Source organism: Tachysurus vachellii, chromosome 23, assembly GCF_030014155.1.
Source record: "Tachysurus vachellii isolate PV-2020 chromosome 23, HZAU_Pvac_v1, whole genome shotgun sequence".
NCBI lineage: Eukaryota > Metazoa > Chordata > Actinopteri > Siluriformes > Bagridae > Tachysurus > Tachysurus vachellii.
In genome coordinates, this window is record NC_083482.1 from 9,814,298 (window position 1) to 9,831,655 (window position 17,358).

Sequence of the window (17,358 nt, forward strand, 5' to 3'; positions counted from 1 at the left end):
GGCTTAATTGTAATGATTTTTTTTTTCAAGCTGGAGCACAAAAGTGATTTGGCTCACTTCTAGCACTTTTGGGCTTTTATTCCTTCTTTCTTCTTGAACTAGCAGAGAGCCTGTGATTGCTTTCACTTTACATGAACTGTAACGGAAAAACAGACCGAATGGACAAGGAGGCATGACTGGTCAGCTCATTACTTCATTTATATTTCATTCAGGTTTCCATTGGCTGGATGACTGAACAAAGAACAAAGAATGGGAAGAGCATGCTGAACAGAAATTAGCAAAAAAAAAAAATAATAATAATAATATATTTTTAAAAAACTGCTTTTGAAAAGTGCAGGATGAATCGGGTTGATTTAAAAAAAAACATCCTTTTAAATTATTTACTGAAGCACAGCAGGAGTTTCTGCTGAAATGAAGAATAAAAAAAAAACTACAGGATGAAGAGTACTCTTCTGAATACAACTCTCTCAGGGCCACTTGAGCTTTGATGCAGAAGCACCATTATATACAGAGATGTCCAGAATTACTAGCATCCTTCATGCAATAAATAATAATAATAATATAGTATACAAAATAACAGCACTTGTTATTGCATTTAGTTGGAGTCCAAGTTTGGAGAATTTTTAGAGAGATCCTGGTCGAGTTTTCCATGCAGAACCTTTTAAGCTTCTCTATAATATCATGTATGTATTGGGACTTCCTTGTTCAGCTCAGACCACAGGTTGCTCAGAAGAGTTTAAATCCTACTTACTTTGTGTATCTTTAACCGTTTCTGTGTTGATCTGGAAGCAAGTTAGTAAACCTGGCTGATCATCTTGTAGAAGCTGTATCTGACAGAACACCCTGGCAGAAGCAACCAGGTTTTTGGGCTAAAATCACCCTGGTACTTAGCAAAGTATGTGATGCAATCCATCTCCACTGAGTAGCAGCCATAAAACAGCCACAAACAATCAGTGATCCAGTATCACATTTTACAATGACTGCTTTCCCTTGTACACGGTCCAATTATTATTGCCAAACATGCAGATGTACAGCATTAACACAGTAGTTTGGTATGATACAGTCTCACCTGACCATAGCACACAATGCCATTAGCTTTAATGAAATTTGGTGAAGTTCAGTTTTGTTTTGCTTCCAACAGCCTGTTATGGCATATAACAGTACTTTTGTGTTTTACTTTTGTGTTATAGCTTTTTTCCATAATAATGTGCATGGAATTTGTTCATGGATGCAACCTCATATTTATGCTCCAAGGAAACAAAACATGATTAAAGGCACCAGCAGATTTACTTCAGACTTAAAATAAAGATTATATGAATCTGAAACTCAGGATCAGTATCACTATCAGGCAGAAGAAAAAAAAGCTTAATAATATATGTGTCAAAACATTTTAAAGCTTAGTAGTGTTTAAAGAAATGTAATGATTTTGAACAAAGACGTGTTATTGGGCCATCTCTTTTTTTCAAGAATTAACAATTTGTTTGTCAGTTGCAGACAAATCGCAAAAGCAGACGACCTAGGACCGGCAGTTTTCTATGTGTAGTAATGTCAACAACCAGTAAAAGACAACGAAAAGATTTAAACTGGTATGTACATATAAACATCATGCATTTCAAGGCAGCATGATACTACAGCATGTGCTACTCGTTCCAAACCCATCCAACTGCTGAACTACACACATCAGCTGTTACACAATCTGGTAGATCTGGTAGATCTGATGTGAACTTGAATGCAGGTTATCACCTGAGGAGTCACACCTGATTCAATATGTAGTTTGCATCTCAGGAAGTAACTCCAGTTATGCCTTGTACATGCGGCTTGCGCTTAAATCTCAGCAGCTGACGGATGTTTCTTTGGGAAAAGTTGTACTGCTGTCTGCTCTGTTTAAATGCTGTACATTGGAACTGGACTCTGGCAGACTTGTAAATCACTTTGGATATAAGCTTCTATGTTAAAATCTGGCAAAGCTTTCACATTAAAACAGTGGAGCCTTCAGGCCGTTTGGACAGCAAGCTTCAAAACTGAATAAATCTCCATACCTTCCTGTATAGACGAGGCGCTGAGCATCTGTTTGTAGTAGGAGTAGTAGAGGCCACATTCTGTCCGAAAGGAGATTTCACGCTCCACTTCCTGCCAAGAAATCCAAAATATGACAAATGAGCAGAGGCATAAAATGAAAGCTATGACATACAGTGTCTTCCGAGTATGTAACAGATGCTTATTTAAGTGGTATGTGTATTTAGACAGATGTTGGGATAATGGAGTTGAGATAAACGTTGGAGACAGTGAACGGGTGCGATAACTATGTCTGGCTAAATTAGTTCTTATAACGATCGCTCCTGTTTAGCATGGATTTAAACAGTCATGAAGAAGAAAACTCCTGCACAGATTAAACCAAATATCCTGCAAAAACCGTACAAAACTGTGATGGACTGGAGTTCCATCTACTGCAAGAAGGATCCACGAAGCCTTTACCGAAGACGAATGAATAAACGGATAAACATCTCAGTAACATATGGAATCATTTACAGTGTGAAAGGTGCTGAACAAAAATACAACATTTCATTAAGTGCATCACTGCATACTCTTGCAGTCCTCCTCTGGAAGTTTTGCTCCAAAGTTTACACAGTTTCTTCAGTTTAATTAAGAGGTAATGAAATATATACAATGTGTTAATGTGTATTTTTTAAAATGCAAACAAAAAGCACCACAATTTCACTTGAGAAATAATAAAGTAACAGTCGCAACTTTCTGACAGCAGAACTCATTATAAAGTCTGCACCAAAGCTGCTTTCAACTGCCGATATTGCTTGCTATTGTTTTTAGGAATATAATTATCTTTTTAGACCAAAGTTAATATAGTATACTCTTAAACAAACCTGACTAGAATAGAATACTTTATTGTCATTCTACAGATGCTCAATGATATTAAAGAATATCTCAAAGAAACACTAGATCTTTGGTAAAAGTTGGAGATTTATACCTCATCACAGGTTACATGATTAATATTAAGTGAACTTCACACTTAAGGATCTGCTTACACTTCTATCTTCAATGTGGTCCTTCTTACCTCCAGCTGTGAAAACCAGAGCAGGTTTTCATGGATGGAGTAAACATACCAAGCATGGAAGAGTCCAATCACCCCCGCTAATGTTAAACCAGTAACCATGCCAATGGTCTGCCAACAGTTCGAATTATTAAGTCTCATCCATGAAAGGTTCAAGCAACCTTTGTCTCTCCACTGCCTTGTTTTCAAGATGCTGGTGTGTTCTTTTGTTCCAGAGGTATCCAAATCGATGCTGTCCAGAAAGTTCACTTGCATGCTCTTGCCTCTGCGTCTTGCCTCCATTGCAGCTTTCTCTGCCTTTCAAATATCTTTTTATTTTGTTTTCCACTGAAGATCAGTGAACAATTCAGTGAATGAATCCAGCGTGTGCTTTCCCAGATTCCCAGAGTTGAAGGAGGAGCTGGCTTAAACAGTGACACTACTAACACATTACTTATGTATTAAAAAAAAAGAAAAGAAAAAGAAAAAAAATCCGAATTTTACAAGACATTTTATTAGATAGGAGAAAATTTGGGAGACTGTCGTAGGCACACAAACCAGGAGTCAGCCAAAAGAACTGACCGTTTCACAACCAGACAAGACAGCTGAGATAGGAAGGAAGGTATTTGCATAGCACAACTGGTGACCGTTTGGTGTTTGAAGGAAAAATGGAAAAAGAAAGCTGAAGACTTGGAACATCTCTTGGAAAATGTTAAAAGCATTGGTCCATGCTTTTTAAACAATCTAAAACTTCAGCTCCGGTCTGAAGTGGCGTCCACAAGGTGCTATAACTGTCATGGACATGACTTCACACACTGCGAATTCGAGAGAGGTCTGGCTGCAGCTGCTTCGTGTCTCACACACACACACCGGTATCCCAGAGGACACACCAAACCATCAGACCTGAAGTTTAACAAGTTATCCGGTTCACTTTAAGGTAACCTTGGATTAATCCATAGTATCCATAGTAACTTTATCTGAATCAATTTGACCCAGACTTGTACATGTACTTTACCAGAACACACTGAATCAGACTATGTGCAACTGCTTGTACTGTCCTTTTTTTTTCTTCAAACTCAACGAAGACACCTTTGATGAGTCTACTTCCTCAGCATGCTCTTTCAAAGACCAAAGGAAATGGATTTCCAGCATAGCGAATTTTCACTGCAAATAATGTGCTTGAACTCCCGTGAGCCCTGACGCACTCCAGGAGGCATTTAACCACAAGAGAAAAACAAGGAACATGATGGAAATAAAAGCCCTGGTCATTTCTTGTGAACCAGCTCCCACGTTTATCGAGTGAGAGAACAGATGACAGCAAAGAGTGAGTCATAACCAAGTCTTAAAATATTACACAGCACTTGTTTGCATCACTCTTGTTCTTTCCATTACAGTCGTCGGCCGGACTTGATTTAAACCCGAACGTGACCTTTTTATGACTGGACCAGCACATGCTGCATCGACAGCATTCACCAGGCAGAGGAGAGAAAAAAAACTGACTGTATGTATAGGAGAGCCAATAATACACCACCAAGAACTGTTATATCATCATTTATCAAAAACTAATACAAAACTTTTCTTGTAAGGTTCTTATAATTCACACAAATAAAAACAAGAATAAACTGTTTATAGACATATGAGAAATCCTGACAGGAAAATCTATCTGAAAGTTCTGTTTGCACTCTCCAAAAATATTCTTTTTGTTACTTCATTATCTCCAATGAGCTGCCTGGAAACATAACTGACTGAAAAAGGTGATAATAGCACAATGTAATAACAAGTGGGGAGCTATTAGCTGGTTAAGTTTGCTAATACAGGATAACAAGGAAAGGCAGAGTGATTGCCCTCAATCATATCCTAAAGAAATCAAGTCAAGTCATATATAGCTGAAGCAGTACATAAATGAGACAACGTTCTGCTACATAGAACAAGAGCAGAGCTGCATAAAACAACACAGCACTAAGGACTTAAAGGTGGGGTGTATGATGTTTTAGAAATGCTTTAGAAAGCTGAGTCGAGACGACAAACAAAACAAACATGTAGCCAATGAGCAGAAAGGGACATGTCTTGTCAATATGTGGCGGAGAGAGTGTTCGGTGCGCATGTGTGACATTAGCGAAAGCGATTGAAACACTGACATGGCGGATAAAAACGAAAAGCGAAAAAAGGCTTACGATAAGGCAAGAAGTAGGAACCATGTTAATATAGGATCAGAATTCCAGCGCTGGAGAGAACTGAAGGAGCAAGAAGGCCTGCGATGGGACGCCGAGGTTGCTTTTTTCCTTCTCGATAGTAACGTTGGTTTTGCTTTGTTTCACAGAACTAATATATGCCGTCCTTTGCATGATTATGCTTGTGTCATTTTTGCTTGTTTGTTTATCTGCAATCATATTGTTCTTCCCTTCAGCTATGATAAAGACACATTTCTTTTCATTAGTTGCCTGGGTTACGTATGTGTGTGTGGGCGGAGCTATCAATACAGGGGTGGGACCCATTTGGGTTAGGGGCGTGTTTGTTTTGGTGATTTCAAATGTCAACATTGGCTTTCAAACATCATACACCCCACCTTTAATTAAGTTAGTCCTAGCCACATAAAGTGCATGAGAGAACGCTGGAGAGAACTGAAGGAGCGCTGGAGAGAACTGAAGGAGCGAGAAGGCCTGCGATGGGACGCAGAGGTTGCTTTTTCCTTCTCGATAGTAACGTTGGTTTTGCTTTGTTTCACAGAACTAATATATGCCGTCCTTTGCATGATTATGCTTGTGTCATTTTTGCTTGTTTGTTTATCTGCAATCATATTGTTCTTCCCTTCAGCTTTGATAAAGACACATTTCTTTTCATTAGTTGCCTGGGTTACGTATGTGTGTGTGGGCGGAGCTATCAATACAGGGGTGGGACCCATTTGGGTTAGGGGCGTGTTTGTTTTGGTGATTTCAAATGTCAACATTGGCTTTCAAACATCATACACCCCACCTTTAATTAAGTTAGTCCTAGCCACATAAAGTGCATCTGTGCAACCTAGTGCAAACAGTGCAAGACAAAAGACGGTGCAAACTAACAATACAAACACTACAAGACAAATACGCTAAAGAAAATACACAAAAGCAGCACTGACCAGAGTACATACTGTATATTCTACAGTACATATGAAAAATACAAGCAGCAGTTAGATGAAGTATTGTAATGGGTTGTGCAATAGCAACTAGATAACATGCAAACCCCTAACACTGTGTTAACTAATGACACCTGATAATGATCACAATTACTCTAGTCCATGTTCACAATTAGTTGTAGTTATAACGGTGTAATGAAATCATATTTTACATTTTTCTTATGAATTATTTTTAGGTCTGTGAAATATTTAGTTATTTCCAGAATTGTGTATTCAGCAAATTTCACGATTTAAAGTTTCCCTCTGAAATTTTGTAGCCCATAAGACAAAAAGAAATGTAATTTACTGCATTATTACTAAATGTGTATGTGAATCATATTCGTTTTTTATATTAACAAAAGTGATTAAAAGTCAGTTATGAATATGGCAAATCTTCGGTCATCACAATTTTTTTATTCTGAGCTCCAATCATCAACTACTGCATTCAGTAAATCAGTAGAACTTTTTTGGATCACATTAATAAAAAGTGTTTGTTTTGCTTGCATAATGTCATTAGGGGATTTTTAATCTCAAATAATTATGGCTCATTAGGCTGCACTGCTTAGTGCTGAATATAATGTCAGGTCCATATATATTTGAAAACTGACAATTTTCATATTTTTATTGAATGTATAGAATTAAATAAAAATCGAGGATAATTAAAATGAAAGACTTTCAGCTTTAAAGCAAGGGCTTGAACAACAATAATATTCAAAAATTAATCTTTTAGGAATTGCAATAATTTTTAAACAGTCCCTTAATTTTAAGGGGCTCGAAAGTAATTGGACAAATGAACATAATCATACATAAAATGTCCGTTTTTAATATTTTGTTGAGAATCCTTTGCCGGCACTGACTGCCTGGTGTCTGGATCTCATAGACATCAAACACTGGGTTTCCTCATTTGTGATGTTTTGCCAAGCCTTTACTGCAGCTATCTTCAATTGTTATTGTTATTAGTTTGTGCGTCTTTCAGCCTTTAGTTTTGTCTTCAGCAAGTGAAATGCACACCTGCTGTGGTTGAGGTCAGGTGATTGCCTCCACTGTTGTAGAATATTCCACTTCTTTCTTTCCACTTTTAAAAACACTTGAGTTGCTTTGGTTCATTGTTCATCTGAACTGTTTCCACCTTCTGCCACATCATCAATAAACACCAGTGACCCAGTGCGAGGTGAAGCCATCCATGCCCGTGCCATCACACACTGCCTCCACCGTAGTTTACAGATGATGAGGAATGCTTGGGATCATTAGCTGTTCCAAGCCTTCTCCATAATTTTTTCTTCCTGTAATTCTGGTAGATTCATCCATCCAAAGAATGGTCTGGTAGAAGTCTAATTTGGCTTTTCTATTCGTGAGGCTTATAAATGGGCTGCGCCTTGTGTTAATCCCTCTGTATTTGCTCTCGTGAGGTCTTCTCTTTATTTGAGACTTGTTATGCTGACAACGTTATGCCTACCTCATGGAGAGTGTTCTTCACTTGGCTGGATGTTGAGAAGGAGTTTTTTCTTTACCATGGAGAGGATCCTGCGATCATCCACCACTGTTGCCTTCTATGGATGTCCAGACCTTGTTATGTTGCTGAGCTCACCATTGCATTCTTGTTTTTCTCAGAATGTACCAAACTGCTGTTGGGGCCACTTCTAAAGTTCCTGCTATCTCTCTTCTGGATTAGTTTTGTTTTTAAGCCTAACAATGGCCTGTTTCACTTGCATTGTGAACTCCTTTGACAGCATGATGTAGATTCATAGCAAACAGCTTCCAAATGCAAATGCACACTGTGCAATTTTTTTGTCAACTGTGCAATTGCTTTTGGTTCATTGAAAAGGGAGGTGGCTACAAATTAAATAGCTATAATTCAAAAAACCCTTTCAAATTAAAGCGGAGTTAAAGCTGAGCAATTAAAGCACAATAAAGCGAAGAGTGTGAACTTTCAGCTTTTATTCATTATATAACTAACTTGAATATATGTTGGTAAACAGATCAAATAAAAACTGAGCCTGTGTTCAAATATATATGGAATTAACTGTACATGACTAAATATGAACACAAATATTACACACAGGGTCAGAATGCTTCAAGTGTACACATAATACCCAGTAAGTGAGATTATGTAAAATAACAGTTTTTAACATTAGTTAGTTTTTGGACATAGTATTTAAACATTACAAGGCACTGAAATATAGTTCTCGTTAAGCTCTGTTATATAATACATTCAATATAATATGATTTAATATTACATTCAGTCTGCGAGAGTGGAAGACAAGACAATCTGTATTTTTAATAAACATCTGTGTGATCTCAGGAACTTAAAACATGTCTCATGGCCAAATTACAACTGCCCTGTCTTGCTCAACTAATATACTTTTATTTTTCTGTACAGAATTTGTATCTGTCATGAGGAGAAACCAAACTGCCACATAAGCAACTGCTTAAACCATTGTCTGACCTGGGGAAGGTCTCACATTCAGACCTTTCTAAGGGTGAACCCTTAGAGGTTCTGAACCCTCAGAACTTTGACCAAAAGAAACGTCTTTGTCTGAACATGACAACTTTTTGGCTCTCCTCTGGTCTTCCGTTACAGATTTGGAAGCTATTTTATAATCTCTTGCCCACTGTTCATACATGTAAATTATATAGGAAAGCAAAACATTTGTTCAGGACATTTGTAGAATAAATCACACATTTCCAGAAGGAAACATGTGTGCGTCAAATATTAAGTACTCAGTGAACAGCACAAAATAAACCTGTTCCTCAAGAATTTATAACCACTAAGCTGCTTTTTCCATTGACATCCGTGCTCTAATGTCTGCTTTAAGTTATATATCTGCAAAGAAGAAATATCTCTGTCACATTTGATTGATCTAGATGTGGAATGGTAGAAAAAAATTCATAGTATGATAAATACAATATGAAACCTTTTTTTTTCCTCAGTACAGTGATATCTGCAGATTAGGATCATTTTAAAAAAAGGGCAACATATCACGCAGTATACATTCATGTATAGTGTTTCCTGTGTATATCACATTTAGGTTATATAGTGCAAAATTCTCAAGCAAAACTAATTTGTGGGGAAATCTGTCTGGGAAAACCAACCAAGTTGCTTTGGCTGAATTCTGGCAAAACTGAAAAAAATAAATAAAAAAAGTCAGGTTTTGGCCACAAATTAGGGTCTAGAATATAGTCTGGCATGTCAAATTTGATAAATGTTAGTAAAGCGATATGATCAGCCTAATCAATTCAGTTTGTTATCTGATCCTTGACGTCAAAAGGTCTGTAATGCCTTTTCACCACAGCCTGAATGAAATTAAATGCAGTTTTCTCTATTTTCACTTTTGCTGGTAACCAGCCTATAAAATGTGATCTCTTTATTTCTTAAAACACATTTAAAAGAGAAATATGTCAGATCAGGAAACCTTTAATTTTCAGAAGTGTACAACAGAAATTGTCAGTGATTCACCAGGCCACTACAGAAAACTATTAAATATATTAGTAAACCTGCCTCAGTCGGACAAATTGTTTTGAGCTCTGCATTGAATAAGTTCTAATATGAATAGTAGTGAACATATACTGTATAGCAATAAGAACCCATTTGGGATTTAGCCTAACTATGTGTTGCTGGTTTAAAAATTATATTCATACACTAGGATAAAATGTTCATTTTTTCAAGTGGTTTCAAGTATAAATAAAATTATTAGCTTTCAAGGTTTAAAAACAATTAAATACATTTATTTAAAAAATAAATTACAATCAATTTAGAGATGCCAATCATCCTACAATGAATGTTTTTTGGACTGGGGAGGAAAAACTTGGCACACATAGGTTGGAGGCAGGAATTGAGCCCCCAACCCTGGAGGTGTCAGGCAATCATGCACCATGCAACACCACCGCCAATAATAATAGTCATAATAATAGAAATCATCATCATCCTCAACAAATACTTCTTGACCAAGTTTGTCTCTCTGATTTAGGTGGCACCTGATTTTTCTGCACTAAATGTAAATACAAATTGAAATTAAATCAACTGAAATAAAATGAATGAGAAGTAAAGACTGTCATGTTGACTATTCCCTTATGTAGCCTTATGTAGCCATTTAAATTCATTCATTCATTTAAATCTAAAATTATTGGATACGGTTATCATACAGTGAGTTCCGTATCAGTGCATTACTAGTTTCTCCAGTGATGTAAGCAATTCCCCCAACTGCCCTATTGTCAGGGTTCGGTCCAGAGATGCTATAATAACGAATGATGTAGCATGAAACCACTGCCTTGGACTTGGCAGCATTAAAATGTGTAAATGAATATTTCTTTTTCCAATCGTCTGCTTTAAATGACAACTTCAGGGTGTGAATATCTCAGTTTCATATTATGCAGTGAAACCCATATCATGTAGAAAAAGGTCAGTTAATTTCCTGGAGAATGTCAGATCTTACAATCCTTGCTCAGCTTGGACTTGAAATATCAAGTAAATGCGTCCAAGTTCTCTTCTCCACGTCTTTCTTTATCTTGTCTGAAAGTGCCCTAAAGTTCAAGGCAAAACCAAAGGAATGAGCCTTGGGAGTACTTGTGTATAAGAGTGAATTTCAGAATGCATACAATACAGTGATACTCGAAACAAGCCTGAGGGTTAAACTACAAATATCTAAAGATCAACCATAAAAGAATGCCTGCTAAAATGTGTCCTTCTCAGATTGTTAGATCTGATAGTTTGGCTTACCATCTACAGTGCAGATATTAGGGTAAAGGCTCAGAATCTGTATGCTGTTCTCTCAAATAACAAATAAGCTTGTGCGTTATAACTATTTAATTGTAACTATTTTTAAGTCAGCATTTAAAAACACTCAGAAATACAGCCATTTTCTCCATCATAAAATGGAAGATGTGCCAATAGACGTAGAAATCTGGAATGATACAGGTGTTTTGAATGCTCTGCTATAAACTGACTCCACCCCTTCCCCTCATCTCACATATCACCCAGACTCATTGGGCACTCTTGCCTTCAGTCAAGGTAAATGGAGCATGCTTTTAATGTCAAATAAAATCTAACAATAAACGTTTAGGCCATAACCAAGTATACTGTGTTGGCCAGTGCTCAGACATGGTCAAGCTCTGAGCAGAAGGATTTGATTAATCAGCTAAAAATCCCCCATCAAGCTGAGTTCTTACAAATGGCGCTGCCATCCAGCAGTTCCTGACTGCACAACTATTATCATATTATCATACCATTATGCCTTCCAATACTCTCCTCTGCAGATATAACAGAAGTGCTTGTTTTCCTGTTTCGGGTATGGATGATTTAATCATTTAAAGCAATATTTTAATAAGCAAGCAAGTAACAAAAATCAGTATTACATTTAATGCTTACTATAAACAATGCTTCCTAAAAATAGAAGCACATGAACAATAAAGAGCAAAATAAACGTTTTTAAGAACTAATCTTCTCCAGTAAAAAAAAATAATAATAACTGACTTAATAATAATAAAATCAATTAAATAAATAAGTAAATAAATAAAAGTAATAATAAATAAATAAATAAATAAATAAATAAATAAATAAATAAAACTAATAATAAAAAATAATTGCAAATAATAAATAAATAATAAATAAAAAAATTAATTATTATTGTTATTATTATTATTCTCTTTACAGGGTGAATGACTACTGTTCTATGCTTAGTGAGCAGACTTTGTTCTACTCATTATTATTTAACTAGGGTTGCTAATGTGTTAATAACGAGTCAACACAATGCACTCTAAGCATACAATTTTCACAGCAGCTTGACAGAACAGCATTCAGTCTCCATTGCTCAATTACAGTGTCTCTGCAGGACAGTAACCACAGTTTAATGCTTTATCATAGTTTCTCTGCAGAAAGGCACATAGCCTCAGATGTTCTCCCTCTGACATTACAGAACAGTGCAGTCTCTAAGCACCATCACAGCATCTCTACAGAAAAGTGCACGGTCTCCGATGATCCTGTTACATACACTCACCAAAGGTCAGAATATAAACAGACTCCAAAAATATAGTATTCTCTACAGAAAAGCTTAGCTCCAATGCTCCATTTGTGTGTAGCTCTTATTTTTATGATTATGGTGGATACAAAAATAAGGTAAAGGGGGGGAGGTAATGAAATATAAATAATTGCATTCGGTATATAAAAGGATACCAGCTGTTAAAATCTCGGCAATGTTCCTGCACTACCATCAAATAACTTTTCTCCGTTTTAGTTATTGGGCTAAGCAGAGTTTAGTAGAAACGTACATCTGGGTGAGATGCTTACAAAAAAGAAACATATTTCAGCTTATATAAGCCTGTAGTTTTTAAAACAACTTAAATTGATGTCCTATTTACTTTTACACTATATTGTATACATTTTTGGGACGTACGCCTTTACGTGCACATGAACTTTAATGACATTCCATTCTTAATCCATAGGGTTTTATCCGGCCCCAAATGATGGCGGCAAATGGCAATGGCAAAATTATTATTATTATTATTTAAATGATACCTTGTAGGTACAGTGTAGGACAATTATTATTATTATTATTATATTATATTATATATAATTACAATTAATATTATTATTAAATATATTTGTGTAAGTGCTCTTCTGTTATTTGATGATGATTTGTTGGTGAAGGAGCGTTATGGAGGTTTTGTCAGCTGATATATGAAATATATGGAACATATTTCTGTCTATTTTCCAATAACATGATCCTAATTTCCTATTTTCCTACAGCATGATCCAAGCATGGCATTCCTCATGTGAAAAAAATCATACTCAACTGGCAAGCTTTTAAATTAAGCAGAGATGCAGTATGTTCCAGTCTCTTAAGTAGAAATGCAGTTTATTCCATCTATTCAACCATTTTCTATATTGCTTTTCCTTCAGAGGAACATGGAGTTTATCCCATGAGACTCAGGACTCAGGGCACAAAGCAGGTGCCAAACCATCACAGGGCACAATCACACATACAATCACACACCCAATCACACATTATGGACAATTTAGAGATTCCAATCAGCCAACAACACGTTTTTTAACTGGGGAAGGAAAGAACATGCAAACTCCACATACAGGGCAGAGGCAGGAATCAAACTCCCAAACCCAAATTTGCTCACTGTGCCAACCACCAAAGTATATTATAGGCTCTCTCTTTTAATTACTGATAACTTGCAAAAAGTAAACCTCTATATCTTTATACTTAAACACTTCAGACTGGCAGAAATGACTTCATTTTACTATTGTACTGTTAATAGATTGTGTGTGACATCATGGATGACACTAGATTAGTTTGTGTTAGTGCCAGGATAAAATAAATCATCTACAGTAATGTATTTAAAGAACAGTCAGGGAAATACTTACACATTTAAGGGTTAACTAGTACACACAACCTTTAATATAAATAGTACTTTAAAAGCTTCTGGGCTGCCTAACGTACTAACTAACATTTCCACTGTTTATTGGATTAAAATTGAACTAAATCATCCAAAGTGATTTTCCATGAAGAGCTTTGTACAAAGACCAGTGGCCCTTCTGCTTTCGATTACAACAGGATGGAAACATTACACTGCAAGCTTACCTTTATATTGGAGAACCACAGGTCATTTTCATGAAGTGTAGCCACATAGATGCAACACAGCAGGCCCAGACTTACTCCTACTATAGAACCGATGATAATACACAACACCGTCCACCATGAGGTGCCTTTGGAAAAGATAAACCTAATTACTCCATGATACTGCAACAAGCACCATTAAATGCCTAGACGCTACTATTTAAATTCCATCATAGTACTTTTACCGTCTATTGTGCTAGAATAGTAGACTTTTGAAGCCCATGGAAGGAAAATTAAACTGACCAAAAGTAGTTTTAGCGAAGTTGCCAGCTGCATGCTCACAGCGTTGACTCTGAGGTTCCAGACCCACTTCTTTCACTTTACTGCTTTTCCTCTGCCTTACGACAGTCATGTTCGCTCACGGATCCTGAAACAAACACAAAAATGAGGATGTGGTAGCCTAGTGGTTATGGTGTTGGATTACAAATAGGAAGGTTGAGCGTTTGAATCCCACATCCACCAAGCTGCGACTGCTGGGCCCCTGAGCAAGGCCCTTAACCCTCAACTGCATAAAAAACTTGATTCTTTCCTTATTAATCAAAGTATAATATTCAATGTAAAATGTGAAAACTAATCAGAACACACTCTATCCCCGAACTTGCTATGAAACATTATGTTTTCAATCATATTATTTAAGGTCTCATCTGATTTTAAGGCAGATTGATGCTTCGATACAGGCCTCTAGACTTCAGTAAACCCTATTTAGTTAATAGTACCCTAGTAAGTAGGGGTGCATTCTTTAAGGTGAGAATCAGTACCAAGGGCAATATTGGCCAGAAATGCTGGGTTTATTTTAAAAATGGATTTAGATATTTTCTAATTAAATTAATTATAAATCATTTGTGCAATAAAGGTGTGGCTTAACTAGTTTTTATGCATATCGCCATACAATTGTGGCTACAACTTGTAGGCCAAAATCCAGAAGTTTGATATCTGTATTTTCTTGGGGGGAAAACAGGATCAGGACCTTATTATGGCTTTAGGATCTCATTATGGTGGTCTGGTGGTTAAAGTGCTTGATTACTAATTGAAAGGTTGTGAGTTAATTTCCCAAGTACACCAGGCTGCCACTGCTGGGCCCCTGAGCAAGGCTCTTAACCCTCAATTGTATAAAAAAAATGCAATGAAAATGTAAGTTGATCTGGATAAGAGTGTATGCTGGAAATGTAAATTATAGCTTTTTAACCTATTTACTAAGCTCATTAAAAAAAAGAAAGATTCTAATAAAGAATCTAGGATTATTTAAGCAGACATTAGTTACTGTCTTGAATTCAATATAGTTCTCCAACTCACATCACTTATGCTAGTTATACAAGTGGACAGTTTTTTTTAACAATCACTGGCTAACAAATTTCCCACTGTCCAATTACTGGTCAGCACCGTTCCATTCAACCGATCACCATCGCTGTCCACCTTGAGCAAATTATTCCATTTATAGCCCTTTCCTTCATGTCTATTTCTTGAAAACTCACTAATGCTAAGTTTGTATAATTTAGGGGCTTTTTACACCTGGTCACTTCATGCGTTTTCTGTGATCGGATGGCTATCCGATAGTAAAAGGTATAAATGCCCATTCTCGAGACGGATATAAATCCGATCATTCAAACCACTTCAGGAGGTGGTCTGGGATGCATTTCAGATGAAACTGGACAGGTGTAAATGAATGTGATTGTTCAAGCCACATACATCAGCGTTATACTCCTCCCAAACGGAAGTACGTCACTCGCAAGTGATCTTTGACCCAGGTGTCTTGTTGGGATTTAAAATGCGCTGCTGCTGCCGGCGAAAATCGTAAATGCAGTTTTTTGTAGCATAACCGTTGTAACAAGTTTTTTCATTTTCTTTTTGATTGCATTCTGAAAACTGCATACACCAAAGCATGTTCCATTTCAATTACCCCTTAAATGAGATAAAATATATTTGCATTTTGGGCAGGAATAGAAATATCGGATTGATATCCGATTCGCCAAGACGCATTTATGTGGCCTAATGTAAATGGAACAGTTTTAACAAATCAGAAGTGACCAGGTGTAAAAACGCCCTTACTTATTAGTATTAGAGCTTGAAATTGTTAGCGTTTTGTAAACATGTAAATTGCTTGACACAGGTTTTTTTTTTTAAACACGGCAAATTTGTGGCGGTATCACGAAAAAATAAATAAATAAAACTTCTTTTTATTTCTATTGCCACAAAATTGTATTTCTATTCTGTCTCCAGAAATTCTTCATTCTTCATGTAACATGTTTCGGATATGCAAATTATGATGACGACAAAACGAATATGCAAATCAGGTTGTGACGTCATCTGGCGTCTTAAGCCTGCAGTAACTACTTTCCCCTGAAAAAGAAGACAGTGTAAAACATCTAGTCCACTATGCACTTCAGCTGCTGCAGAATACCCATAATGCACTTTTCAGAAAAGGGTAAACACTAATGATAAACAATATAACAGGGCAATGACCCCGGGGTAAATCTTTAAATTAGACTGCTTACAAATAAACACCGTTATCCAGCATTAACTTAGCAATAAGAGTAACATTGCTTGTCTTAGAGTCTAGAAACGATTTATATCTTATGCGTTTAAATAAAAAAGAAGCCTGATTTGAAATAACACTCAAAACAGACACCCGGTGCCTCTAAACTCCAAGTAGGACTCCACAAGTAAATTAGTGCATCTTTTAGTTATTGTGCTTCTCATTCATCCACAGGCCTTTGTTACAGCACCGCTCTTTCCTGCACACGACGCCGCCTGAACTGTATCGAGTCCGGACATGACCATCACATCCGCTTCGGTGTCCATTTTGGTGTCCCTGCTTCCGCATGCACATTAAATACATTTAGATAACGCTTGAAACCTCCTCTGAGTTCGAGTCTCACCCTGTCCTCTGAGCTCGGAGTAGGTTGGTATCTGATAACGCCAACTTTTCGCAGGAGACAGGAGCAAGCAGCCTGGATATCTTCTCTTCGCCTCTCAGTTAGCAAGCGGCTAACGATGATAAAACACCATTGTGCGGTTTAACGGTCATAAAGTGGCTGCCGAAACGAGCACGTACAAAAGCCCAGAGCCACGTATAACGAATAACACAAACGACGACTCACAAAAACAAAAAATACAAATTTTATCAAGGACTAAATGAAAAATGATGAGCTAAATCCAACTAGCTAAAGTCTAAATCTGGGCTCGTGCTGCTTGTCTGTGGTTTTGCTTGGAATTTCATTCAGTCTACGTTATTACGAAATACATCCTCTAGTTTACCTTTTCTACATAAGCATTAAGTCAAAAGGCGACATAAAACACTTCTTATATCGTATATGATTAAATATTTCTACTTAAACACAGTAATCTGTGGTATTTTAACGTAATATTTAGTGCGAGTCTATTTTCACGTACTGTTTAGTATGCAAGTATACGCGTTCAGGTGTAACCATGGTGACCATTGAGCACGCGACCGCTAGCCGCAGTCTATAAGTACATACTATGTAGTAGTTTAGTATGAGTGCCTGGCTGTTGCCATAGCGACCTGTGAACACAGCATTAGT

General features: G+C 36.8%; 1 protein-coding gene across 1 annotated transcript in view; it reads right to left on the reverse strand.

The window, feature by feature from the left end:
• Positions 1-17,133, reverse strand: part of dpy19l3 (dpy-19 like C-mannosyltransferase 3) — a 52,581-nt gene extending 35,448 nt beyond the window's left edge. Inside the window, exons 1-4 of the mRNA XM_060858991.1 lie at positions 16,696-17,133; positions 14,063-14,186; positions 13,784-13,908; positions 2,040-2,130 (exon numbers count right to left, since the gene is read on the reverse strand). Of these exons, the coding sequence (XP_060714974.1) occupies positions 2,040-2,130; positions 13,784-13,908; positions 14,063-14,171 (325 nt within the window). The 5' untranslated portion in view covers positions 14,172-14,186; positions 16,696-17,133. The remainder of the gene's footprint in view (positions 1-2,039; positions 2,131-13,783; positions 13,909-14,062; positions 14,187-16,695) is intronic.
• Positions 17,134-17,358: the final 225 nt, after the last annotated feature.